The 27,763-nt window shown below is 41.1% G+C and overlaps 1 protein-coding gene across 3 annotated transcripts in view; it reads right to left on the reverse strand.

The window, feature by feature from the left end:
* Positions 1 to 27,763, reverse strand: part of INO80 (INO80 complex ATPase subunit) — a 140,153-nt gene that overhangs the window by 11,077 nt on the left and 101,313 nt on the right. For all 3 annotated transcript variants that reach the window (XM_023198368.3, XM_023198366.2, XM_023198367.2), the window contains 3 exons: positions 27,469 to 27,596; positions 17,047 to 17,141; positions 8,024 to 8,096 (listed from right to left, as the gene is read on the reverse strand). In XM_023198368.3, coding sequence (XP_023054136.1) covers positions 8,024 to 8,096; positions 17,047 to 17,141; positions 27,469 to 27,596 — 296 coding nt within the window. The remainder of the gene's footprint in view (positions 1 to 8,023; positions 8,097 to 17,046; positions 17,142 to 27,468; positions 27,597 to 27,763) is intronic.

Here is a 27,763-nt window from a genome sequence, read left to right on the forward strand (position 1 = left end):
AAAAAAAAAAAAAAAAAAAAAAAAAGCCAGGTGTGGTGGCAGGCACCTGTGAACCCAGCTACTCAGGAGGCTGAGGCAGGAGAATCGCTTGAACCCAGGAGGTGGAGGTTGTAGTGAGCTGAGATCATGCCATTGCGCTCCAGCCTGGGCGACAAGAGAGAAACTCTGTCTCAAAACAAAACAAAACAAAACAAAACAAAATAAAACAAAACACTGGGGCCATCTTGGAAACAGGCATGGCTTTCCCTAGAATTCTCAGGCTCTCATCAACAGTCATTTACTAGCCCATGAATTCCCAGGATGGAATGTTTAAAGGGGTCTCTGGAAGTGACTTCTAGTTTGTTGAGCAACAAACAAATTAACAACAAAATGTATCACCACTAAATGATCCTAAAACAAACTCCTCGGTCCTCAGCTCTTGAGGCTACCATCCAACATGGTGGACCAGTTCAAAATGGTCCTCATATCTCATGTGTTGTCCTTTATATCCAATCAAAAGTCACCAAATCCAGCCACTGCTTCAAAAATGCACCTGTCCTTTCTACAGTCCCACTGTTACCATTCTGGACCAGGCCCTCACAACCTACATCTGGATTAGCGCTCTGTTACATCAGCAGGACTCTTAGATCTCAGTCTCTTTCCTCTTCAGTCTACCTTGGCTACCACTGTGGGCCATTCCAGCTATCTGCCAGTTACACACCATGTCCAAACTCTCCTAAATAATCAAGCCCTGCTATAGAGAGCCAACTTTATTTCCTATTCTTTCCTAACACAAATATGCCCCTTCCCTTTAGACAGATGGGTCTCCTCAGTGGTCCTGGCTTATAATACATTTGTGTACACCTCTTTTTGTTCAAGCTGTTTCTCTGAACTAGAATCCCAAAACTCTTCTAGAGACTGGTCTGAGATCACAGCAAGGGGCTGGGGTGGGGAGTGACCTAACAGTCTCCCTCTGCAACCTATAGTAGTAACAATACTTGGCATTGCTTACCTACCTTGGCCCAAGTCCCCACTTAATCACTAACTTCTATGGTGTCCAATTATTTCATGTGTACTATTTGAAAGAGTGAGTCATCTTTCTTGAAACTGTTTCTCTCTGCCTCTCTCTCTTTTTCTTTTCTGAGACAGGGTCTTGCTCTATCACCCAGGCTGAAGTACAGTGGCATGATATTGGCTCACTGCAGCCCCAAACTCCTGGGCTCAAGCAATCCTCCCATCTCAGCTTCCCAAAGTATTGGAATTACAGGTATTAGCCATTGCGCCCGGCCAAAATGGTTTCCCTCCATTGTTAGCACAGGTTAGAATCCTTGGGAAGAACACTGCAAACTGCTGGCCAAAGAAAGTCACTGTGAAAGCTTACTGTCAATCTAGTGTCCTGCAAACCTAAGATTTAGGAGTGCACAATGCTTGTCGCCTCTAGAGGAACTTAACAAACCTGACCACAGGACATTTTGGAGTTTCAAAGAGGACATACAAACTTCCAGAAGACCTAGTTTGAACTTTCAGGGAAAACACAGCTAACAAAAATGAAGACCTTCAGTTGGACTAGAGGATAACATTACTTGCCCAGTGTACTTTTTTTCATCTTTTTTCTGGTTCATGTTGTCCCATGATGCCCAATGTATTTAAAATGACTACACATGTGGAATTTGAGGGCTGATGTCACACCCAAAAGACAGTATCCTGAGCTGTCTAAGCTTGAGGCTATGGTTCAGCATGAATTCATAATGTGGAGATGGGCGTGGTAGAGGTGGGTGGAGGGAGAGCCATATTATGAATTGCTTCATAGGTACTGTCTTAATATTTTTTCCTAGAAGACCCAGTGGCAACCAAACCTGATTCAACTTGTGTTGAGTTCATAAACAGTAAGATTAAAGCCTAAGGAGACGGGTTTACAATCCTAACTTCAAAAATCTCCAAATATAGAAGATATTTATCCTTTAAATGGATTCCAAGAGGTGGGGAATTTGGGAGTAAAAGAGAATAAAATAGGATTGTTGAGAAAAATACTTATGCAGGGGAAAATATGAAATACGTACAAACTAATAGGTTAAGAACAGGAGTGAGAGAACTAAAAACCAAGACAGATGTGTGGTTACCATCTAATCTAACACTGAATTAACCATGATGTGAACTGGAGGGAGTGGTGAGGGAGACAATGCACCGCAGTGGGACAGGGATGACGCCTGTACTTGGCAGTAGGGTTTATGGAGCTAAGTGAGACATTCTAGAGAAAAACAAGTAACAATTAAAGGACTAGAACAACTGACTTAACTAGGAAAGATTAAGGCAAGTCAATCCACAAAGCGTGGCCCAGCAATGACTAAGGGGAAACAGTAGTCAGTGCCTTCATTGACATTGTAAACACCAAGCAGGGCAGGCACAGGGGAAGAGAGGTGACAGTTACCATCCGGTAGAGGGGCCTGGCTGCACAGGTCAATAAGAAGGAGTTTCAGGGGATGAGAGAGTGAGATTTAAAACAGGAAAATTTCTAGAGGAACAACTGGGAAAAGTTAGACCAACACTTGGGGGGTAGAGCTTTTTCTCCCAAGAGAATGAGCGGAGGTTTGGCCTCCGCAGAGGACTAAAAGCTGTCCTGTGAGACAGGACTTCTTGAATCTCTGCAAAGGGAGAAAAGCTCTTCATTCTCCTTACACATAAGCATTTAAAATAGGTCTGACACAGAAACACAAACAGTGCAGTTTATAACAACCCCTTACTAAACAGAGTCAAATGCAAAGATAACCTTACTTCAGGAAGAATATACAAACAATGACACAGTAAGAGGCAGCTGCCATACATCATTTGCTAAAACGATGTTTTTACTAACAGAGAAGGCCAGATAGAGTCCCACATTTTTACATATGCATTCTCAATCATAAGACATTAGGTTTTTCCTGACATTTTTAGGTTGATTAATCTCTTCCTTGTCCATAAATGGTTCTGGGGAAATCCCAAAGCTAAATAAATCTCAGGGCAAAGGAAAAATGCCAGAAAGCAGCTAACCGTACTGTTTCTCTAGCAACACACACACATAGTACATCCTCGGAATTAATTTCAATCTTGATGTCTCATTTTTCTAAGAACTATTCCAGGAGTTTCTAATTTACAAGTGAATCCCCAAGCCCTTCCCCCAAAATTAAAATGTAAATTATTTCAGAATTCAGAAATCAGAGTATTCAGAGCCTCTTTTTTTTTTTTTTTTGAGACAGGGGCTCAGTGTTGCCCATGTTGGAGTGCAGTGGCACAATCACAGCTCACTGCAGTCTTGACTGCAGTCTGGGCCCAAGCAAACCTCCCACCCTCAGCCTCCCGAGGAGCTCAGACCACAGGCATGTGCCGCCATGCCTGGCTAATTTTAAAAATTTTTGTACAGATGGTGTCTTGCTATGTTGCCCAGGCTGGTTTCAAACATCTGCCCTCAAGCAATCCACCCACCTCGGCCTCCCAAACTGCAGGGATTACAGGCATGAGCCACCATGCCCAGCCTAGAGCCCCTCTCTGGCCTTCAAGACGAAAAAAGAATTCCTACTCTTATTCCTCTACTTAAGGATCAGGGGCCTAGTCTACTTTGCTTCTTTGTGGCTGGTAGGATGCTCTTTACTCCTACAGGGCAAACTATGTGAACCTTGGAAGCAAGGTGTAGATCTCTCCTTTTAAACCTGCTTTTTTTTTTTTTTTTTTTTAATTTTAACCATTTAAATGAACAACCAGAGAAACTATTCCTTAAGAAACCACAGACTAAACCTGAGATAGGCAAGCTGAGAAGAACAGAAACATATTTTAATAAAATGAACTTATGCTAGACCTTCCCAGGTGACCTCATACAGCCTCATGGTCTTAAATATCATCTACAGCCTCATGATTTGAAAATACAGCTTTAAGGCCAGGTGGCTCATGCCTGTAATCCCAACACTTTGGGACGCCGAGGCAGGCAGATCACCTGAGGTCAGGAGTTCGAGACCAGCCTGGCCAACATGGTGAAACCCCGTCTCTACTAAAAACATAAAAATTAGCTGGTAATGGTGGTGTGTGCCTGTAGTCCCAGCTATTCGGGAGGCTGAGGTGGGAGAATCACTTGAACCTGAGAGGTGGAGGTTCAAGTGAGCTGAGATCAAGCCACTGCACTCCAGCCTGAATGACAGAGCAAGACTCTGTCTCCAAAAAAACAAAAACAAAAAAAACAAAAAAAGGAAAGAAAAGAAAATACAGCTTTAACCCTAATCTTTCTTCTGAACTTCAGACTCTGCTGCCTGGGTGACACTGCCACTTAACGTCTGATACTTCTCCTGCTTATGTCTCCTTGTAGTGTTTCATCTTTTTCTCCCACTCTAAACAGAAGCCAGAAGGACGCATTTAAAACTCAAACCAGATCATGTTACTCCTCTGTTCAAACTCTTGCAATTGCTCTCCATCTCAAAGTTCTTACCATAGCTACTAAACCCTATATGATCTGCTTCTGCAATGGCCATCTCATACTACTCTCCCCATAGTTGATTCTCTTCTACCCGCTCTGGGCTCCTCCTTTTTGCTTGAATATGCCAAGCATGTTCTCACCTTAGGGCTTTTCACTTATCTCCTCTGCCTGGAATGCTCTTCCTTCTGCCAGGTATATGCTTAGGTTACCTCCTTACTTTCTTCAGATCTTGGCTCAGATGTCACCTTATCAGAGATGCCTTACCAATCCATATAAAACAGCAACCCCTGATCATTCTCATGCTATCACTCCTTACCTGATGAATTTTTCTTCATAGCATTCATATTATCAGTTTTTTGTTTGTTTTCGAGATGGAGTCTTGCTCTGTCGCCCAGGCTGGAGTACAGTGGCGTGATCTTGGCTCACTGCAACCTCTGACTCCTGGGTTCAAGCAATTCTCCTGCCTGAGCCTCCCGAGTAGCTGGGACTGCAGGTGCCCACCACCATGCCCAGCTAATTTTTTTGTATTTTTATTAGAGAGAGGGTTTCACCATATTGGCCAAGCTGGTGTCGAACTCCTGACCCTGTGATCCGCCTGCCTCCGCCTCCCAAAGTGCTGGGATTACAGGTGTGAGCCACCGCACCTGGCCCCATATTATTAGTTTTTTTCCCATTTCTTTATGCTTTGTCTCCTCTCCTGCCACTAGAAATGTAATTTATAGTAACTAAGAAGATAGAAATGGAACTTTGTTTTGTTGCATGCTGAATTCCTAGCGCCTAAAACAATGCTGGGCCCTTGGTGGATGCTCATTAAACATTTGTCGAATGAATGAATGAATGAATGAATGAATGAACAAATGAAACTGTTCCAGGTACTAGAAATACAGATTTTTTTTTTTTTTTTTTTTCTGAGATGGAGTCTCACTCTACTGCCCAGGATGGAGTGCAGTGGTGCGATCTTGGCTCACTGCAACCTCTGCCTCCTGGGTTCAAGTGATTCTCCTGCCTCAGCCTCCCGAGTAGCTGGGACCACAACCATGCGCCAGCACATACAGCTAATTTTTGTATATTTAGTAGAGGTGGGGTTTCACCACGTAGGCCAGGCTGGTCTTACAAGCCATCTGCCCACCTTGGCTTCCCAAAGTGTTGGGATTACAAGTGTGAGCCACCGTGCTCAGCCTAGAAATGCAGACTTTTGACTTCCTTCCATTGTTGAGGCCAAAGTCTAGTACGTAAAATAATTACTTACAATGCATTTTGATTAACTTGAATAAAGGGAGAGGCTGGGGAAGGAATACTGACACCTGAATGGGGTTTTAAAGAACAAACAGAAGTTCACCAGGTGGAAGAGGAGACTCATGGGAGGATGACTTAGGCTGAGGGAACACTTTATCCAACAGTGTGATATGGCATGGTGTGTTCAGAAAACTACAAGCCAATCATTATTTCTGGAATATAAAATTTGGAAGGGAAAGTGGTCTGATAATTAGGCTGTAAAGGCAGATAAAGGACACAGATGAAGAGCCTTATACTTTATTTTATAATTGATGGAGAATTCCTGAAGAGTTTTAATCAAAGGAGTGGCATGATTAATAAAGGGTATAGAGAAACTAACAAGAGTACCAGCATAGCAAAGAATGGATTTGGATCAACAGGTATGAAGCTGGGAACTGAGAGTGGAGTCCAAAAGACCAGCTTGGACAAAGTGATGAATCTTGTACTCACACTGAGAGTATAACTATGTTGAAATTCTTAAAAGATACAGAGGGCAGAGAACCAAGAGAGAACAAGGAGAAAGGCAAGTTTCTACTATCTGATATGGTAGAAACTATGTGATATGGCTCAAGTGAGCTACCACATCAGAGAACCCACAGAACAACACACACTACACTGACAGCCCTCCCATAGGATGACAGATGCTGAGGATGTACAGCTACCCAGCAATGCCTCCAGTGGCCCTCGGGCGCTGATGTCTTGCCGTACCTGCTTAACTGACTGAAAGTTTAGATGCCAAGGAAGGTACATCCTATAGTTGCTATTACAGAATCTGTAGTATCAGATTAGTGACAGAGAGAGAGAGAGAGAGAGAGAGAGAGAGAGAGAGAGAGAGAGAGAGACCCCCTGCTGCTATGAATCTATTCAAGCCTCTACACTCCTGTACCTCATTTCTCCATTACCCTCATGAGTTTGCTTTCTCCTCATAGTTGTGGGGATTTTGATGTTCTATATTTCAGAGAGGCACCATGATAGTTATATTAAGTGCCATTTTTAGAGTCATGCCTTTTATAAAACAATTTCCTATTTATGGGTTTTTAAATCTCAAAGTTACTAAAATTTTTATTAAATATATTTGAATCTTAGGAATAATTTTGAGATTCAAAAAGAATCTTTTCTGTTTTCTTTTTTGAGACAGAGTCTCGCTCTGTCCACCCAGGCTGGAGTGTTGTGGTATGATCTTGGCTCACTGCAGCCTCTGCCTCCCGGGTTCAAGGGACTCTCCTGCCTCACCTCCTGAGTAGCTGGGGCTATAGGCACGTGTCACCACGCCAGCCAATTTTTTTTTTTTTTGTATTTTTAGTAGAGACACAGTTTCATCATGTTGGCCCAGGATGGTCTTGATCTTCTGACCTCGTGATTCACCCTCCTTGGCCTCCCAAAGTGCTGGGATTACAGGTGTGAGCCACCACACCCAGCCAGGAATCCTCTTTTCTTCCCCCTTTCAAACACTGAAGCATTCCTGGAAGGACATTGGGTAGGAAAGAGTGGATACTTTGTTGGAATGTCTTTTCCATCTTATTTGTGAAATTACCCTTTTCATTGCTCTCCAACCACCTTTTAAAGTTCAGGATACAAAAAATGGGTTTTTCCATTAATGGAATAATGCATAAGAGTAACAAAACAATCATTTCTGATGTGTTCAATTATAGCTCCTAAAACAAATCTGGATGGACTGATTTTTTTCCAGTCTGTTTTCTCTGATGTACCCTAAGTGTCTTGAACAGTATCAGACACATAGTAGGCATTCGTGAAATAGCTGTCGAATGAATGTGTAAGAAACTTACTCAGGCGAGGCACAGTGGCTCACGCCTGTAATCCCAGCACTTCGGGAGGTGGAGGCAGGTGGATCACTTGAGCCTCGGAGTTCAAGACCAGCCTGGGCAACACGGCGAAACCCCATCTCTATAAAAAATACAAAAATTAGCCGGGCATGGTGGTGCATGCCTGTAGTCCCAGCTACTTAGGAGGGTGAGGTGGGAGGATCACCTGAGACTAGGGAGGTTGAAGAAGCTACAGTGACCCATGATCATGCCACTGCATGCCAGCCTGGGTGACAGAGTGAGGCCCTGTCTCAAAAAACAAAAACAAAAACAAACTTATTCAAAGAAAATGAATAGTAAAGTCCGTAAGGAAAGCTAAAATACTCTAGTTCCAGTCAAAGAGCAACTAGAGTCTTTTAATACAAGAGGCAAAGAAATAAAAAGTTTGCAAGTTTGTGATACAAAAGCAAAGGGTAACACAAACTGAATGCCATAGTAGAAAAACCTGCACAGTAGGTTTCATAGTAGAAAATGTGCATATCTAGTTGATTGTACTCTCATTACTTACTGTGTCTGCAGCAGTGAGATTGATACCTAGTCCTCCAGCTCGTGTGCTTAACAGGAACACAAAGATGTCATTCCTGCACAAAAGGGAGAGATATGTTAAAGGAAAAACTGAAAAGAAAAAATGGCATGTATCAAAAGAGAGAGCTCTCTGAATATAGAACATAGAGTCTAGGACTAAAAAGAGTTTTGGTGGTTACCTAGGCCTGATTGATATTTCTGTAAAGCATTATACAATGTTGCTCTGTTCTTACAATCAAACATGGAGGTCACCTTTCAATCTGAAGATAAACTTTTGCTGCCCACTAATAAATGATTGATAGGCAACACAAGTGTAAACATGTAGCAAATATAACAGAAAAAATATGTTACCACAGATGTAGAGACCTCTCTGTCATATTTTTAAATCAAACCATTCCTAGTTCATACAGAGGGGTCAAGTAAATTAGTACTTCCTGGTTTTCTCTAAGAATCATGACTTATAATAGTTTGGGGACTAATGTTATTATTCCAAAGCACCCATTTTTTTTTTTTTCTCTGGATGGAGTTTCACTCTGTCACCCAGGCTGGAGTGCAGTGGTGTGATCTCAGCTCACTGCAACCTCTGTTTCCTGGGTACAAGCTCCTGCCTCAGCCTCCCGAGTAGCTGGGACTATAGGCACTCACCACCACACCCGCCTAATTTTTTGTATTTTTAGTAGAGATGGGGGTGTCACCATATTGGCCAGGCTGGTCTTGAACTCCTGACCTTGTGATTCACCCGCCTTGGCCTCCCAAATTGATGGAATTACAGACGCGAGCCACTGCGCCCAGCGTCAAAACACTCATTTTTAAGATGAAGAAAGTTGAGTCCCTGAAAAATGACTCAAAGAACTAAGAACCAGGCCGTGACTTTTATGTGCTAACTTGAATTTAGGATCAGTCCATGAAGACAGGCTGGAACTAAGCACTTTTAGATGAATGCCAACACACCCCTTACATAGAAATGATTAAATATGGCTTTCTCAGTTTCCTTCTACTTCCTATGTTCTTTCAAAGAAACAATGAATTACAAACAAACCAGTTGGTACCACTGTCACTCACTTGAGCAGCAAATATTTACTGAATGTCTTCTGGGAACAAGCCCATACCAGATCACAAAGAACAGGCTCTTTTTCTTTTCTTTTCTTTTCTTTTTTGGAGATGGAGTCTAGCTCTGACACCCAGGCTGGAGTGTAGGGGCGTGATCTCGGCTTACTGCAACCTCCACCTCCTTGGTTAAAGCAATTCTCCTGCCTCAGCCTCCCGAGTAGCTGGGATTACGGGATTACAGGTGCCCGCCACCATGCCTGGCTAATTTTTGTATTTTTAGTAGAGACGGGACTTCCCTATGTTGACCAGGTTGGTCTCCTACCTCAGGTGATCCACGTGCCTCAGCCTCCCAAAGTGCTGGGATTACAGGCGTGAGCCACTGTGCCCAGAATAGGCTTTTGACTCTAAGATTTATCTACACACACACACACACACACACACACACACACACACACACACAAAGGGCTCAGTTTTAGCCCAGTTCGTATAGATTGCATAAATATATCTTAAGATTATCTGGCATCTTCATATTCCTGACACCTCAGGCTATTTTCTAGAATATCTCTAAGGAAAATAGATTGCATTACACTGGTGAGCAAACAGGACGGTCCTTATAAGTCAAGCTGTTAATCCTCCCCTTTTTTTCATGTTTGTAGTGGATAATCCAACTGGAAATTCATTTAGATTAGTAGTATTCAAAGTGCAGGTCACACCTATCATTGGTCATGACATCAGTTTGGTGCTTTAGACAGCATTAAAGAAAGATAAAAGAGATTAGAAAATATTCTAATGCATTACAAGTCATAAGGGTAAGTAATGTTTTGTGAAGTTTCAAATGCAGAATAAAGGTACTAAAATCACAGTGTAAAATGAATTTTTTATTTTGTGGATTCCAGTAAGGAAAAAAACCCAAAAAACAAAAAAACCCACAAAACCAAAAACAAAAAAAAAAACACAAAACAACAACAACAAAAACACCAGAAACAAATATACTGACATCAGGATGCTCTCATCCCTTCAGGCTATTCTTCTTTGGTAAAGTCACTTGACTGCTGACAGTCTGTTTCCTGGACTATAAAATGAAGATGCTATAAATACTGCTGAAGTGACTAACTGATGACATATCAATGTTAAACATAAGTATCAGTGAAAGAACTATTTTGAAATAAACATCCTGGTTAATCACTAAGGTAGGTATGTCCTGTAGAAATCTGCCCATTATTTGCATTGAATTAAACACAACTTTCTTTTTTTTTTTTTTTGAGACGGAGTCTCGCTGTGTCGCCCAGGCTGTAGTGCAGTGGCTTGATCTCAGCTCACTGCAAGCTCTGCCTCCTGGGTTTACGTCATTCTCCTGCCTCAGCCTCCCGAGTAGCTGGGACTACAGGCGCCCACCACCTTGCCCGGCTAGTTTTTGTATTTTTTAGTAGAGACGGGGTTTCACTATGTTAGCCAGGATGGTCTCGATCTCCTGACCTCGTGATCCACCTGTCTCGGCCTCCCAAAGTGCTGGGATTACAGGCTTGAGCCACTGTGCCCGGCCTAAACACAACTTTCATAGAGAGGCATGGATAACAGACCACGGGTGGCGGTCTCTCAGTTAGTGATTCCAAATGCTTCGTGCTCCGATGAAAGTTCTACTAGTTTATCCTTGAATTTTATCACAAAAGTTAATATTTCTTTTTTTTTTTTTTTGAGACGGAGTCTCACTCTCGCCTGGGCTGGAGTGCAGTGGCTTGATCTCAGCTCACTGCAAGCTCCGCCTCCCGGGTTTACACCATTCTCCTGCCTCAGCCTCCCGAGCAACTGGGACTACAGACGCCCGCCACCTCGCCCGGCTAGCTTTTTTGTATTTTTTAGTAGAGATGGGGTTTCACCGTGTTAGCCAGGATGGTCTCGATCTCCTGACCTCGTGATCCGCCCGCCTCGGCCTCCCAAAGTGCTGGGATTACAGGCTTGAGCCACCGTGCCCAGCCAAAAGTTAGTATTTCATAATTTTATTTGATTCATAAAATGCCATCTTTATGATTAAATCATGTAGTGTAAATCAAAAGGCTGAAGGGCATCTGCCAATTTATAAACATATTTTCCCACAGATATGGGATGATGTAAATGGAAGGAGGCATGGTACCTCACAGGCCCAAAGAAGAATATTTAACCACAATAAGGCTTTAAATAAAAACTGATTGAGCTTTTTAGGGTCATTACTAATCTCTGGAAGGCTGAGGTGCAAGGATAACTTGAGGCTAGGAGTTTGAGATCAGCTGGGGCAATACAGCAAGACCCTGCATCTACACAAAAATCTTTAAAAAAAAATTAGCCAGGCATGGTGGCACACACCTGTAAACCCAGCTACCTGGGACACTGAAGCAAGACGATCATTTGAGCCCAGGAGTTCAAGGATGCAGTGAGCTACACATCACACCAGTGCACTCCAGCCTAAGCAACAGAATGAGATTCCATCTCTTAAAAAGGATAAGCAATCCTTCCCACTTCGGCACTGAGAAGACTGCTCTTGCTCCATACATCTTCCTTTCCTGCTTTGATGGGTACAGAGGCAAGGAATCAAAGGCTCCTCTGACACCTGTGAGAGAGTTGATGGAGTTATTCAATGGCTAGGACTTTTCTTTGATAATTCTTGAGAAGACCCAAAATATGAGCATGGGGTGTCAGGGAATGGGTAAGGGGCGGGGGGGGGGGGGGGGGTGGGGGGGGCGGGGGGGAAAAGATAAGGCATATGAGCAGTACAACAAAAGGAAGTATTAGAAGCAAAAAGATAAGTAATTTCTGGCCAGGTGTGGTGGCTCACGCCCGTAATCCCAACACTTTGAGAAGCTGAAGTGAGTGGATCACTTGAGGTCAGGAGTTCAAGACCAGCCTTGGCAACAGGGCAAAACCCTGTCTCTACAAAATACAAAATTAGCTGGGTGTGGTGGTACAAGCCTGTAGTCTCAGCTACTTGGGAGGCTGAGGTAGGAGAGTCAGTAGAGCCTAGGAGGTCAAGGATGCAGTGAGCTGTAATCGCTCTACTGTGTGTGTTCTACTGCACTCCAGAGCCTGGGTGACAGAGTGACACCCTGTCTCAAAAAAAAAAAAAAGAAAGAAAAGAAAAAGATGGGTAATCTCCATAGTCTGTACAGTCAGAGTTTAGTTCAGATGTAATCACTTACAAATAGGTGCTATATACAGAAGAACACTAGTGAAAGAAATGTAGGTAAAAATAAATTAGTAGAAAAACTTAGAAATACAATGGTTTCTTTTGGATATCAATTATGTACTGAAAAGATGCCTTGTGATGATGAGGTAGATGATGAATTCAATGTAATTTTATCATACTGTAATGAAAAAATAAGAATTGCAGAAACCTTGGGTTCTTATAATCAAAGAAATTAGTTCTAATCATGGACTATACTGCTGTAAAACCCAAAAATATCTAAACCAAACTACTAAGAAGTTCCTTTCTAATGAATAATGCTATAACAGTATTCATAATGTGAATTAATGTTTTAGGGGCTCTGACTAAACAGGAGAAAACAAAATCCCAGAAGGCAACATGGTGGTCTGGGTGCCCTCTCTAGGAAGCTGAAAAAGCATCTCAACTCAGGGTCACTTGGAACAGACCTTAAAGACCAGCCATCTGGCTGGTCTGTTAAGGGGCCTATAAAACCACACAGCAAAGACATGTATAGGTCTCACTCTCACTCTTCTTTAATAACCCATTGAGGTGACTTTGCACCAACATACCCAAATAGTGCTAGGCACGTAGCTGACTGCAGTAAAGGCTTGTTGAATGACTGAAAAGGAACCACAATGAAAGACAACTGTGAATCTCTACGACACTCACAAAGAAAAAAATCAATGCTACAGTCACTTTTCCCTCATGTTTTCCAAAGAGTCACACTGAGTGGTCAGATAATGGGGCGAGGATCCATTTGGTAACGGTCATGGGTTAGGAGGAAGGGAAGCAAAGGCCAAGGCACCACAGAGCAAAGACCTTGTGAATGGCTTCTAGGATCACGCACTGGTCACATGCTCTGAATGTTGCCCAGTCAGGACATCCTGGCCAAACAGTCTTTAGTCTCAGTCAGACTTTTTCCTGGAAGGATCCCTCATAAATAAATCTTGTATGAAGGGAATGTAAATGGCTTTTTATAGGCGTTGTTGTTTACTCTGGCTGACCTTTGAGCCACAGGGCTTTCCAGTTGAAACTACAATTTCTTCTTTGGATGTCTTTCATTAATACTAATTAAATTATTTGGCAAGGAGTGCTTGCCAAATAATCCAAAAACACCTGTCTTTTTCTATCAGGTGATTGCAGTCACTCAAGTTTGTAAGTTGAGCATTTTCCCCCCTTTGGAGGGGTCAGTATATGCACAGTCCAGATTCTACACATGAGAAATAGATTACTTCTTTGCCATAATCCCAACTCTAAGCATCCAGTTTGTGATGTACGCAAGGATCAGAAGGAGACTTCAGTCTCTTTTTCCATTTTGCCTAATATTAGATAGATGGTGTTAAAACGATGGTTACCCAAATGTTGACTCTAAATAACATTCACTGTTACCTAAGTAATTCTCAGTTGTAGAGTCTGAAGGCTCAAGCAAGATTTCCTAATAAAAGCTGTGAAAAATTACATTTTTTACTAAGTAGATCCAAGTAAAATTTAATGGTGAAAATGCCATTATTTTAGAGCTAAACTTTTCAAAATTATTGTGCACTACTACTGGGACTGCCCAAGTAACTCTGCTTCCCAAGTTAAGTAAGAGATTTCAGAGGTAATAAATTATATACCTCCTGATTTTTTTCCACTATGAAGGTACTGCAAAATATACTGAGCCCTGGGTCTCACAGTCCCGTTTTCTAATAATTGGGTAAGCCAGGAGAATGACTACGGCTCTACTACTCAGAAGCCCAAATCACTAGAAGTCAACATACTACAGCTCTGGTTGGGGTCTGTATCAGCAGAATTTTCTACAAAGAAATATACATAGTCTTAAATGTTCTTATCTTTTCACTCAGTAATTTCTCATGTTTGAATCTATGCTAAGACAGTAATCTAAAATAGTTACAAAGCTTTATACACAAAAATATTCACTCAATATTTCTAGTAGATATTTCTATTCAATAATAGAAAAGTGGTATATATACCTAGTGTCTAACAGAACAGTGATCATTAAAAATGTTGTTGGCAAGGCTGGACACGGTTGCTAATGCCTGTAATCCCAGCATTTTAGGAGGCCGAGGCGGGTGGATCACGAGGTCAGGAGATTGAGACCATCCTGGCTAACATGATGAAACCCCGTCTCTACTAAAAATACAAAAACTTAGCCGGGCGTGGTGGCAGGTGCCTGTAGTCTCAGCTACTCGGGAGGCTGAGGCAGGAGAATCGCGTGAACCTGGGAGGCGGAGGTTGCAGAGGTTGCAGTGAGCCGAGATCGCGCCACTGCACTCCAGCCCGGGTGACAGAGTGAGACTCTGTCTCAAAAAATAAAATAAAATAAAATAAAGGTTGTCGGCAAAGACTTTTTAACGATACATGAAAATGGTTATGACAGAACATCAAGTAGAAGAAATCAGGATACAAAATCCCACCTATAATATGGTAACAGTATAAATACAACCCTACACATACGTTAAAGACTAGAGGATATACCAAAATGTTAACAGTAGTGGGATTGTGGGTGATTTTTCTTTTCTTTCTTTTTTTTTTGAGATGGAGTCTCACTCTGTCACCCAGGCTGGAGTGCAGTGGCGGATCTCTGCTCACTCCAACCTCCAACTCCCAAATTCAAGTGATTCTCCTGCCTCAGCCTCATCCCCTGAGTAGCTGGGATTACAGGCACCCACCACCATGCCCAGCTAGTTTTTGTATTTTTAGTAGAGATGGGGTTTCACCATGTTGGCTGGGCTGGTCTCGAACTCCTGACCTCAGATGATAAGCCCATCTTGGCCTCCCAAAGTATTGGGATTATAGGCGTGAGCCACCACACCTGGCCTTTATTTTCATCTTGAAATATTTTTCAAATTTTTCTCCATAGGCATTTCATTATAATATATAAAGGCCCCAACTGTTACTGAAGAAAATCAAAACATTACTGTTAAAAAGATCCTTAAATGTACAATATCAAATATACTAGTGGAAAATAAACACAAACAGTATCAGGTGAAATACCTATTACTTAATGGCTTTTCTCATTACAAAGCATGCCACCCCATCCCAGTGTACCCACATCACAGATACACTGGCACGACTGGAGAAAATACAGGCACTCTGAGGAAACATACAGTCTACAGATCTTGCACATAAGATTCTTGTCAAGTTGCAGCTCTGAGGCTGGAGTAGGTAAGGACATGATATGATAAGATATGTATCACTGATTTCAGAATTAAGAAAAGATGAAGATCGCCCAGTAATTTTTTTTTTCCCCTTTTTGCCAAAACAATGTGATGGGCTAAGGAGCCACAGTGCTTACTCATGTTTCAAATAATTGGTTTTAGAATCTACTGGTAGCTTCTGCTAGGTGAGAAGCTAGGTCAGGCTATTCACACAGCTGTGCCAGGGCAACAAATGGAAATAGGTTTGAAGCAGATCTTCTCCTTATTGTTGGTCAAACAGGCACCTGGAATTCTGGTGTGTAGTTTTAACTTAGGAAAAACCCTTAAACAGAAGACATGCTATGTTGAATTGTAGATGTGTTTTATGCCAAATTACTTTATGTCTGAATTAAACCATGCTTTAGAACTGAATGAAATTAAAAATTATAATCTAAATAAAATGGCTATGTGCTTAATTTTCTTCACAAGAATTCAAAAGTGAAATATTAAGAGGCCATGCAATTAAAAGCCAAAGTCAAAGCTGTTCTGATTTACTGATATTAAGATCTGCTTTATTCCTCAGCTCTCCAGGTCTAAGGAGGAAAACTGAAGATGAAGTTCAGCAGACCGTCACTAGTGAGGCCTGGCTTTCTCCTTGGAGAGAGCAGTAAACCAGACTCTACCTATTACAATGAGAAACTGCACTCAGGATAATTATGGCTCTGTAAACCATCAGCATTCAGTAGGCGGTAATTGAAATTTCATAGGCTCATTAGCAGGTGGGAGAGGTACTGTGGATGAGAGCTGCCAGCTGAATAGATTGTACAGTATTGCAATTTGTCATACTGCACTGTACTGCTACTATGTTGAAAGGAAAGCAGGAAAATAAAAGGTACTTTTTCTTATACAAAATGAAACACAGAAACAAACTAATAACTTTAAGTCAACACCCAGAAATTGCTACTGTTAGCAGCCGGGAACATTGGTTCATGCCTATAATCCTAGCACTTTGGGAGGTGGAGGTGGGTGGATCACTTGAGGCCAGGATTTCCAGACCAGTCTGGCCAACATAGTGAAATCTCGTCCCTACTAAAAATACAAAAATGAGCTGCGTGTGGTGGCGCATGTCTGTAATCCCAGCTACTTGGGAGGCTGAGGCACAAGAACTGTTTGAAACAGGGAGGCAGAGGCTGCAGTGAGCCAAGATCGTGCCACTTCACTCCAGACTGGGTGACAGGGAAAGACTGTCTCACAAAAAAAAAAAAAAAAGAAAGAAACGGCTACTGTAAGCAATGAGGAATATACGCTGGTGGATTTTTTTCTACATACTTATTATCCATTGAGGAGGATCTTGGTTCATACTTAGAAACGATTTCTTTTATTATCCAAAGAAATAGGCGCTGGTGTCATAAGAAAGCATCCTTCAAATATACAAACTATCAGGTATATTCTCTTTTTCTCTCCCAGACACATAGATCTGAATTATGATAAGCAGATTTAGTAACTTCTTAAAATGGCAGGAATTACATCTTGATTCCTTAACAATCTCAGATGCCCTGGCATTTAAAAAAAAAAAACTTACCATTTCAAGCACTAGAGGGAAATTAGAAAGATAATTTTTGTAATTCCCATGAACATTACCTGTTCTGAAAATCAGCAACCATGTCTCGCCTCTCCGAGATCTTGGATGAGCCATCAAGCCTCATGTAAGTATGCTTCCTGTAAACCATGTATTCCTGCCAACCGGGATGAAAGGACACAGTAAGTCTGATGCATATTACTATATTCTGATTTCCATAAGCATCTACCCGTCTTCTACCTTGTCCACATTGGAGGCAAGCCATTATATCCAGAATGGGGAGAGCGCAACCTCAAGAGTACAGGAAGTTTACTTGTAAATGAGTTTACTGCCAACGTGTGAAAATCCGGGGCAATCTGAAGATTATAATCACTCTCAATTTCAGTTTGGAACCTAATCTTATTCCTGTAAATTCCTATAGGTTTCATTTAAAAAAAAAAAAAAATTCCACAAACCAAAATAGTTTTTCAGTCATTAACCAAATATCTTTCACAGCTACGAAAATACCTACTTTTTTTTTCAGTGAATAACATTCACTGAAATGAATGTGTTTCCCCAGAGCAAATCTTTACTGATTAAAATGCTTACATTTACAGCCTAAGCTTCCTTCTCCCATCAGAGCATGCATCACTGTTATGGGACGCCTAAGCATCAGAGTGAAACAAAAGACAAGGTAATTTTCTATGGCAGAGAATGTTCTTAACCTTATCAAGAGGAATTACAACTTTTAAGAATGAAGAGACGTCAAAAGATACAATGGAGAGACTGCCTCTCCATTCTTAGAAGTTGCAATTCTTCTTATAGTTATATCCAAATGAACATTTATTTCCTCTTTTGTTATCTCTGATTACACTACAAAAAGTCCACTTGTAGAAGAACTAGTATCAAAAACTCAACACAGCGGCCTATTTATAAGAAACAGCATAAAATAGTTACTTCGGTTCTAAAATAACTTCTCTATTGAAAAAGACTAATCATTTCTATATTTGGGAAATGTTTGTGTTAATTAGTTTTCTGTGGTCAAATGTTCTTATATTGCTATATTTTCATATGTAACTCTTATACTCGGTGGGGCATTTTAGCACATAAGGTTGGTGTAGTTTGGTATATCTGGTGCAGCGTATGTGACAGCCTATTCTTAGATGGAGTGAGTGCCAAGAACTTGGCAGAGGTCTCTGGGTAGGGTACATGTAAAGCAAAGCTGGTCAACAAAGTAGACAAGCTCACTGACATACGCATCTTCATTGTGTTTTATGTTTGGTTTAATTTTAATTTAATTTTTTGCTATTTCTTTCTGTCTCGAAGTGGTTCCTTAAGAGCTGTGATAATCAAAGAGGAGCATAAAATACTCAAAGTGAGCTTCAAGTTCATACTTGCTGGCATTGCTGTATTGTAGGACTGAGCTAATGGCAGAAGGGTAGGGAGTGTTTTGGATAAAAAGGACTTCAGGAAAGAAAGTATAAAATGATAGCAAGATGACAGTCCTTAGAGGCTTCCTATACCTTTTGCAGCTAATCCAATCACAGAATGTTGCAATCAGAACAACAAAATAACTAGACAATACCAAGATAGTTTACAGAGAGTCACCCATAACACAGATTATAATTTTAGCCTTATTTATTTATTTTTTATTATACTTTAAGTTCTAGGGTACATGTGCACAACGTGCGGGTTTGTTACATATTGCTTTTTTTTTTTTGAGACACAGTCTTGCTCTTGTCACCTAGGCTGGAGTGCAGTGGCGCAATCGTGGCTCGCTGCAGTCTCCTCAAGCGGTTGTCCTGCCTCAGCCTCCTGAACAGCTGAGATTACAGGCAACTGTCACCATACCTGGCTAATTTTTCTATTTTTAGTAGAGACGGGGTTTCACCATGTTGGCCCGGCTGGTCTCGAACTCCTAACCTCAGGTGATTTGCCTGCCTTGGCCTCCCAAAGTGTTGGGATTACAGGCGTGAGCCACTGCGCCTAGCCTGATTTGCCTTTTAAACTGAACTTCTAGCCACATAAAAGCACTGATGAATGAATCTTCTAGTAAATGATGCTGTTTATGTATTTATATATCAAGGCCAGCACAACCCCAGGGATATTATTCCTAGACCATAATCAAACCAACCCTGATTATAGAGAACCTGTTACTGACGCAACAGAAGTGAATTATTCCCTTCCACAGCTTCAAGTCTTAGCTCTTGAACTAAGATGAGCAGTGGGATTTCAGACTTTAGTAAATTTAGAGTCTATTTCAGTAAATAGCTTTAAAAAAACAGAAAACAAGAAAATGGACGTGAAAAGATCTGTTAAAAGTCTGAATACAGCAACATCTACATCCTCATACTATAGGAAAACACCTAAAAGACAAAGATTGGGGCCAGGTGTGGTGGTTGGCCGGGGGAAGTGGCTCACGCCTGTAATCCCAGCACTTTGGAAGGTCGAGGCAGGTGGATTACTTGAGGTCAAGAGTTCAAGACCAGCCTGGCCAACATGGCGAAACCCCACCTCTACTGAAAATACAAAAATTAGCTGGGTGTGCTGCTATGTGCCTGTAGTCCCAGCTACTCAGGAGGCTGAGGTGGGAAGATCACCTGAGCCCAGGGAATTTGAGGCTGCAGTGAGCCAATATCATGCCACAGCACTGCAGCCTGGGCAACAGGATGACTGTCTCCAAACAAAACAGGTGAATGGATAAAGAAAATGTGGTGTATATATATAAATATATACTGGAATATTATTCAGCCTTAAAAAGAAGGAAATCAACATGAGTAAACCTGATTATGTTAAATGAAATACGCCAGACATGGAAAGACAAATACTGCATGGTTCAACTTACATGTGCAAGCTTAAAAAGTTAAACTCATAAAAGTAGAGAGTAGAAGGGGGGTTGCCAGGGGCTAGGGGAAATGGGGAAATGTTGGTCAAAGGGTACAAAGATTTAGTTATGCAAACTCAAAAAAATCCTGGAGATCTAATCATTATGGTGACTACAGCTAATGATATTGTATCGTATATGTGAAATCTTCTAAGAGAGACAATAGCACATGATCTACCTCAAATATATACAATTTTTATTTATCAAGCATACATCAGCAAAGCTGTAGCTGGAAAAAACTTCAGAGATTATTCTGATAGCCTATATTGGCAGCTGAGAACAACCATTAGAAAGAGAATGCAGGGCAGTTTCCCTTTGAACCTTGTCATTCAGCATGGCCCTTAGATGGGCAGCACTTGTACCACCTGAGGTCTGTTAGATATGCAGAACTGAGGGACACACCTCTTACCCAGTAAATTGTAATCTGCATTTTATTTTTTTGAGATGCAATCGTGCTCTGTTGCCCAGGCTGGAGTGCAATGGTGCGATCTTGGCTCACTGCAACTTCCACTTCTGGGGTTTAAGTGATTCTTGTGCCTCAGCCTCCCAAGTAGCTGGATTATAGGCATGCACCACCATGCCTGGCTAAGTTTGTATTTTCAGTGGAGATGGGGTTTCACCATGTTGGTCGGGCTGATCTCAAACTCCTGACCTCAGGTGATACATCTACCTTGGCTTCCCAAAGTGCTGGGATTGCAGGCGTCAGCCACAATGTTCAGCACACCACTAAAAGGTGCATTTTAATAACATTTGATTCGAAAGCATTAATTTTGAGAAGCACTATGGTAGACATATGCAGTTTTTTTGGTTTTGTTTTGTTTTTGAGGCAGGGTCTTGCTCTATTGCACAGGCTGAAGTATAGTTTTCTTGGATCACTGCAGCCTCGACCTCCTGGGCTCAAGTGATCCTTTCATCTCAGCCTCCCAAGTAGCTGGAACTATAGGCATGCACTATTATGCCCAGCTAATTTTTTAATTTAAATTTAAAATTTTTATAGAGATGGGGGTCTTGCTATGTTGTCCAGGCTGGTCTTGAACTCCTGGGTTCAAGTGATCCTCCTCCCTTGGCCTTCCAAAGTGCTACGATTACAGGTGTAACCCACTGTGCCTGGCCAAACATACACTGTTTTTAAAGCATTGGAACACTTTCTTCAAGCAAACTCTTATATGGAACCCCTCTAATATAGATAATAGATAAAAGCATCGCTATCCTGACTGATGAAGAGTGGCCATCTCTGCTTAATAGCTACCGGTCCTCTAACACATCTCATCAGTTTGAAAACCACTGTTTTACTATACAAGTTGAGAAGACAATACTCTGTTTGCATGCCACTGATTAAAAGGTAGGACTTCAGATCACATCCATATGCCACATCAGTGGCATGTAAACAGAGCTGCCAGCATAACTCAAGATAGTTTTACTGAGCATTCACTAACTGCCAGTCACTATTCTATTTTACCTGGTTATGTTCATCTAATCATTATGGCAACCTTTAAGGTAAGTGCTATTTAATATATTTTTAAATTTCTCTTTTAATTTTTTTCCCCCAGGATCAGAGATCACGATCAAAATCTTCATGATCTGCTCTAAAACAGCTTCCAATCACCTCCTTTTTACATTTTTTTTTTTTTAGATTTTTAATTTTCATGGGTGTATATTAAGGGTAGGTTTACTATTGTCCCTCCTATTTTACAGATGTTAAGGTCCCTCATGTGACACAGGCAGTCGGTGGCAGACCTAGGATTGAAACTCAGGCAGATTGGTTCCACAGTCCTTGGCTTAACCCTCCTACTGTTTCCCAGATGGAAGGGATGATCAGCACTACTAACATGAAAATAAAAGGGAGCCCCATTAACCCTATGGTTTTTAATATATCCTGTCCATAATCTGATCCACCATCATTATAAAGAAAGGATAATCGGACACCTGAAAAAATAAAGACAAATGTTTTATATATCCTATTACCTACCTTTCATTCTGAAACTTCTATTCCAAAGCTGGCTCTGACTTTCATTTTAACCAGATTTCATTTTGATAAAACAATTTTGGGAAAGGACTCAGTATGGTCCACAAACCTGCAGATGTGATGTAATTTTATTTTCTTGGACATGCTGTTTTCCATCTTTGGGGTATATAATTAGCAAAAAGGCTACTCTCTCTATTACAATTTTTCTGCAGTCCAAGTAAATTGAACCAAGCGAGTTAAGTTGACAACCATAATTCCCTTATCTAATACAGAGCCCTTTGGAGCAAGACAAGCAAAAGGCAATCATGGGCCAAAATAATCTGACTTCAACCTACTCCTGTTATCTCCCTTTCTTCTATGCCATATGTTCCAGTCACAATGGACTACTCTTGTACCTTTCCATCTCTCTTTTTACATCTGGCTTCCTTAGTCTCAAATTCCTTTCTCCCTGATGGTTGAAATTCTATTTGTTCTTAAGTTCAGATGTCACTGTCTTTGTGATGCCTTCCTTAAGAGTGACTCAGTTAGAAATAAACGTATCCTTCTTGCTATCCTCAGCTCTATTCGCACATTTTGACATTAGTATCAGGGTTCACTGACAGTTATTTGTATATGTATATGCCTCCTCCACTAGATACATTCCTTAAAGTCAAACACCATGTTTAACTAATATTTGCATCTGCCTAGCATTAATGCTTTGCTCAAAGGTAGCATGGAGGAAAAAAAGAATTAAAAAGACTATACACAGCATGGCTGTAAGCTGACAATTTTTCTTCTATAATTCCTAAGACCTAATAAGAACTCTAGTTAACAGTAGCCCCAAATTTCTTTCTTTTTCTTTTTTTTTGAAAGGAAGTAGAGTACACTTGGAAGAAGGCCAAGCAGGCAACTTAAGATATCAGATGTGCCAACCCAATTTGCTTTTCATTCCATGGGGCATTTTCAGAATACCCAGCTTTACAGTATCTTCAGAATCACAGCTTCCAAAGGTAACCTGCATTTCTAAGAGAGGCCAACTCATAAATGACAGAATGTCTACTCAGGATAAATCTTCCCCCAGTGAGTAACTGCACTTGGATAGCTGACTGAGCAAGTTATATAACTCAGGGTCTCAAATGTCATTATGTATGGATTATCTGGATTTAATTCTGCATTGCACTATTGTCACATATTGGTGAAGTTCAAGATTTGTCTGGATTTCAGTATTTAACAATTACACCACATATAGCATAAATTGATTAACTCTTTCCAAGTACTCTTTATTACACAGGAAAGTATCAAGTGGCTTATTTCCTTAAACTACAAACTTAGTTGCTTGATGCAACAGGAATGAAACTCAAAAGAGAAGACCCAGAGATAAGTCATTTGTAGTAAGTTAGAAGTTCTTGGCTACTAGAATACAGAGAATAGTGCCTAACCATGGTAAAACTGCTGGTGGCAGGAAAAGTTCTGCCTGACATCCAGCTGGATACCACCATCCCAAATGCACAGGGATCATGTGTTCCCCTAGTATGCCCAACAGCCAAGATCCTATAGGTGCCCAGGTGCGGTGGCTCACTCCTGTAATCCCAACACTCTGGGAGGCCAAGATGGGAGGATTACTTAAGGTCAGGAGTTCAAGACCAGCCTGGCCAACATGGTGAAATCCCATCTCTACAAAAATACAAAAATTAGCCAGGCATGGTTATGCGTGCCTGTAATCCCAGCTGTTCCAGAGGCTGAGGAAGAACTGCTTGAACCTGGCAGGTGGAGGTTGCAGTGAGCCGAGATCCCACTACTGCACTCCAGCCTGGGTGACAGAGCGAGACTCCGTCTAAAACAAAACAACAAGGCCGGGCGCGGTGGCTCAAGCCTGTAATCCCAGCACTTTGGGAGGCCGAGACGGGCGGATCACGAGGTCAGGAGATCGAGACCATCCTGGCTAACACGGTGAAACCCCGTCTCTACTAAAAATACAAAAAATTAGCCGGGCGAGGTGGCCGGCGCCTGTGGTCCCAGCTACTCGGGAGGCTGAGGCAGGAGAATGGCGTGAACCCGGGAGGCGGAGGTTGCAGTGAGCTGAGATCCGGCCACTGCACTCCAGCCTGGGCGACAGAGCAAGACTCCGTCTCAAAAACAAAACAAAACAAAACAAAAACAAAAAAAAAAACAAAACAACAACAACAAAACAACAAAAAAGATCCTATAGGTGGTTCAGTAAATATAAAATAAACTCATAACAACATTTATTGATCTATGATTTCCTCACCTATTTATGTCCTTGACTTCTGCCAGTGGCAAACTAAAAACTCCTGGCCCTGGAAATTAAGCAGTCTCCTCTTCACTATTTTGGTTTTTCTTAGTGCCCATTTGTTACAGCAAAAGCACTCTCCTTTTAAAAATCCCCTATCTGGAAATACTACTATTTAGATGCCATATGAAATAATACAACATTTCTGAATATATTCTATTTGGAAGAAGATCTGATACATACACAAGAAATTTAAAGTCAGATTTTTACCCAAGGGAAAAAGGAAGCAATCAATGACTTTAAAAAATACTGTGCAAATAGTAATGTCCAAAACCAGTATTTCTCACAGAATGGAAACCTGGCCATAGAGAAGTATGTGAATTCTTAATGTCTTCTAGTTCTGCCAAGCCCCAGAAACAGAGAGACAGACAGGCATGGCTAAGGCACATAACAACAACAACAAAACCCCAAAAAGTCTGTTGGATGAAAGACAGCTGCTGACATACCCCACAGCAACACAGAGCTTTGATACCCGCAGTGTGAGTTTCTAACTCTTACTCTATTGGAAGCATTTCTTTCTCTCTTTGAAGAGGGTATACGATTTCAAGAGAAAAAGAAAAATCCTGAAATAACAAAACAACATTTTGAGACTTAAGTTTGTGTTTTTTCTTAAGGTCAAGAACACTCAATGGACAGCATCTATTCAGAAGGTCCTAGTGCAAGATCATGTGCCAGGTCATGCTTTAATGCTAAAACATGGCTTTAATGAATGTTAGTACTCAGAGTTTCTATTATGAAAGTGACTGAAAAACACTCTTTCAAAGATAAAAAAATGCAGGCCTAGTGCTGCACTATCTCAAGATGCACAATATGTTTATGTTTCATAAATATATGATTAGATATACGGTAAACACTGTGGGCATTGTAATTCCGTGCTCATAAATTAAATTCTATTTCAGTACTAATCTCCTGGAATACAGAATGTGGTTCATTTGAGTGGATAATATTAAAATAAATTAAAAATGAATAAACTTTAAGAAAATAAATGAAGAACCACTAGTGTAGCATTAAGGAAACTAGACAAGAGTTTCATTTTAGTTTTTAAAACATACAAATAGTTGCAACATTTTCCAGTTTCAGCATCCAAGATGCATGTTATACATATGGCTAAGGAATGTCAGCAGTTGTGAAATTCAGGCTTTGAATTTGCATTTCCCTAATTTGGAATTCCCCTTAGAAATACATCTATGTTTAAAGAGGCTCTCAAGCTGCTTATTTGCAAAACCTACTCACTAGGTCCACAACCCAAAAATAACTGTTGGATTATAGATAGAGAGGAAGTGATCCTGGTGGGTAGAATTTACAGCACTTATCCTGAACGAAACTTATCATACTCTGAATTACTTATTTTAGTAATATTTAATGAGAACCTAGAAGTGTGCAATACACCGAGGGAAGGACTAAAATAGAGGCTGTATTAAACTTAAACCACTTACACTCACCTTTACCTACCTACCAAAGCTAGTTTATTTTTTGATTGCTCATTCACATTCCCTTGGAACTTCCCTTTAATATGAATCAACATGTAAGACTGTAGTCTTGGAAAAGAAATACCATTATGTCCCTTACTAGTATCCTTAGCATACTGCTTTTTCTTTGTTAGCAGCTGAAGATCACTACTTTAGCTATACTTTCCCTGCCTCTTGAGGACAATGAAAGTGCACTTTCCCTAAAAAGAGCCCCACTGCAGGAAAAGTTACTCATGTTGTTTTGGCTATTGGGATCATGTTTGAACGGAACACCAGACATGCAGGTGGTCCTTCTATTTTGGATTACTGCGGTGACGACATTTAACATAGTTAATATATACAGCAAACACAACAGCTTAATCACCTCTCTTATGGTGACTTACATTCACTCATAAGCACTTCCATCATTTAGGAATAAGTGGCCTACTCATAATACAAACCAGAGAGTTTAGCCTGTCAACAGCATGCAAGGGGCTATGAAACCTAAGACTTGGTGCTGAAATTGACCCCAAAAATCATTTATGTCTCTTGCTAAGAGAAGTTACCAGATTATTAAAAGAAACCTCCCACTGATTTCAGATAAATTCATTGCAAAATTCAACAAGCCAATCCTGGCTTCCAAAAGGCCTGAAAAAGGCCTGAAAACCCTCCTTAATGCTAGCCTTCATTCCTTCTCTACTGATATGGTCCCTACTGCTTTATTCCTAGATAATGATAATAACAGTACAATTTCACTTACTTATTACTATTCCCTGGTGTAACAGGGCGAGGGTATGAAGCCTTACATATATAAAAACATGAGAATATTTATGTACTTCTGACAACCAGGTGCTTTTGCCCCTCAAACTTTATTTATATAAAGACTTATTCTACTAGTTTGTGATTATCTGTTCTCATTTTCACTCTCCTATTTCAAGGTCTGTGACCTCCTGTCCCTTAAAAAATAAGTCACCACTCAGACAAGAAAGAGAAAAACCTCAACAAAGAAGCAATTAAAGAAACAAAAGCTGCTTTGCACAGTTATATCTTTTCCACTAACTTAGTAGCTGTCAAGCCTGGTTGCACGTTAGAATCACCCCAGGACCTTTTAAATATCCTGATGCCCAGGCCTCATTTCAAACATAGTAAGAAAGAATCTCTAGGAATGGGACTAGACATCCACATTTTTTAAAAGCTTCTCAGGTGATTGCAATACGTAGTCAAGTTGAGAATCACTGCATTAACTCAGGTTGAATAGCTGTTCTCTGCTTTTTTACATAGAGAACTAATCCTAAATCTTGTTTTCCATACATAATTTTAGATTCCTACGCTGTGACCTACTTTAAAATTAAGAAATGTCTTCCCTAGTAAAAGAAGGATGTAAGGGGTGTTCTATTTCACTGGTATAGAGAAGGGGGCGCAAGTCCTTCACATACTCCCCATACCAGGATCTAACTCTGCTCCCTTTATAGATTATAAAATCAAAAAGAGGAGTTTTGGGGGCTGGGTGTGGTGGCTTACGCCTGTAATCTCAACACTTTGAGAGGCTGAGGTGGGTGGATCACTTGAGGCCAGGAGTTCAAGACCAGCCCAGCTAACATGGCAAAACACCGTCTCTACCAAAAATACAAAAAAAAAAAAAGTGGGGTGTGGTGGTGCACACCTGTAATCCCAGCTACTCAGGAGACTGGGGCAGAAGAACTGCTTGAACCCGGAAGGCAGAGGCTGCAGAGCTGAGATGGTGTAACTGCACTCCAGCCTGGGTGACAGAGTGAGACTATGTCTCAAAAAAAAGAGGAAAAAGAAAAAAAGGAGTTTTGGGGTTCCCATTAAGCAGGACTAACATTAGTCATGGACATCTGATTACTACAAATTAAATGTCAAGGTATCCTAGGTCCCCAAGATTCCTTCTCCTACCTCCAGCAGGTCTATCATCCTGGTCATCTGGGAGTAGATAAGGACCCTATGCCCTTGAGACTTGAGCCGAGTCAGCAGGACATCAAGGGCATACAGCTTTCCACTGTCAGTGATGAGGCTCTCCTTGCCTGGGGAGAAGAAAAGGGGGTGGGGGGGGAACTGTATTTAATTGAAGTGACAAATCACTCAATGCAAAGCTGTATGCAACCACAAACACGATAACCAAGATGCTTGTCATCATGAGATCAGAAAAGTGCTCTAAAGGGAGAATGCATGCAAAGGACATGCCTCAGAG

The sequence above is a fragment of the Piliocolobus tephrosceles genome, chromosome 6 (genome assembly GCF_002776525.5).
Source record: "Piliocolobus tephrosceles isolate RC106 chromosome 6, ASM277652v3, whole genome shotgun sequence".
In the NCBI taxonomy this organism is placed as follows: Eukaryota; Metazoa; Chordata; class Mammalia; order Primates; family Cercopithecidae; genus Piliocolobus; species Piliocolobus tephrosceles.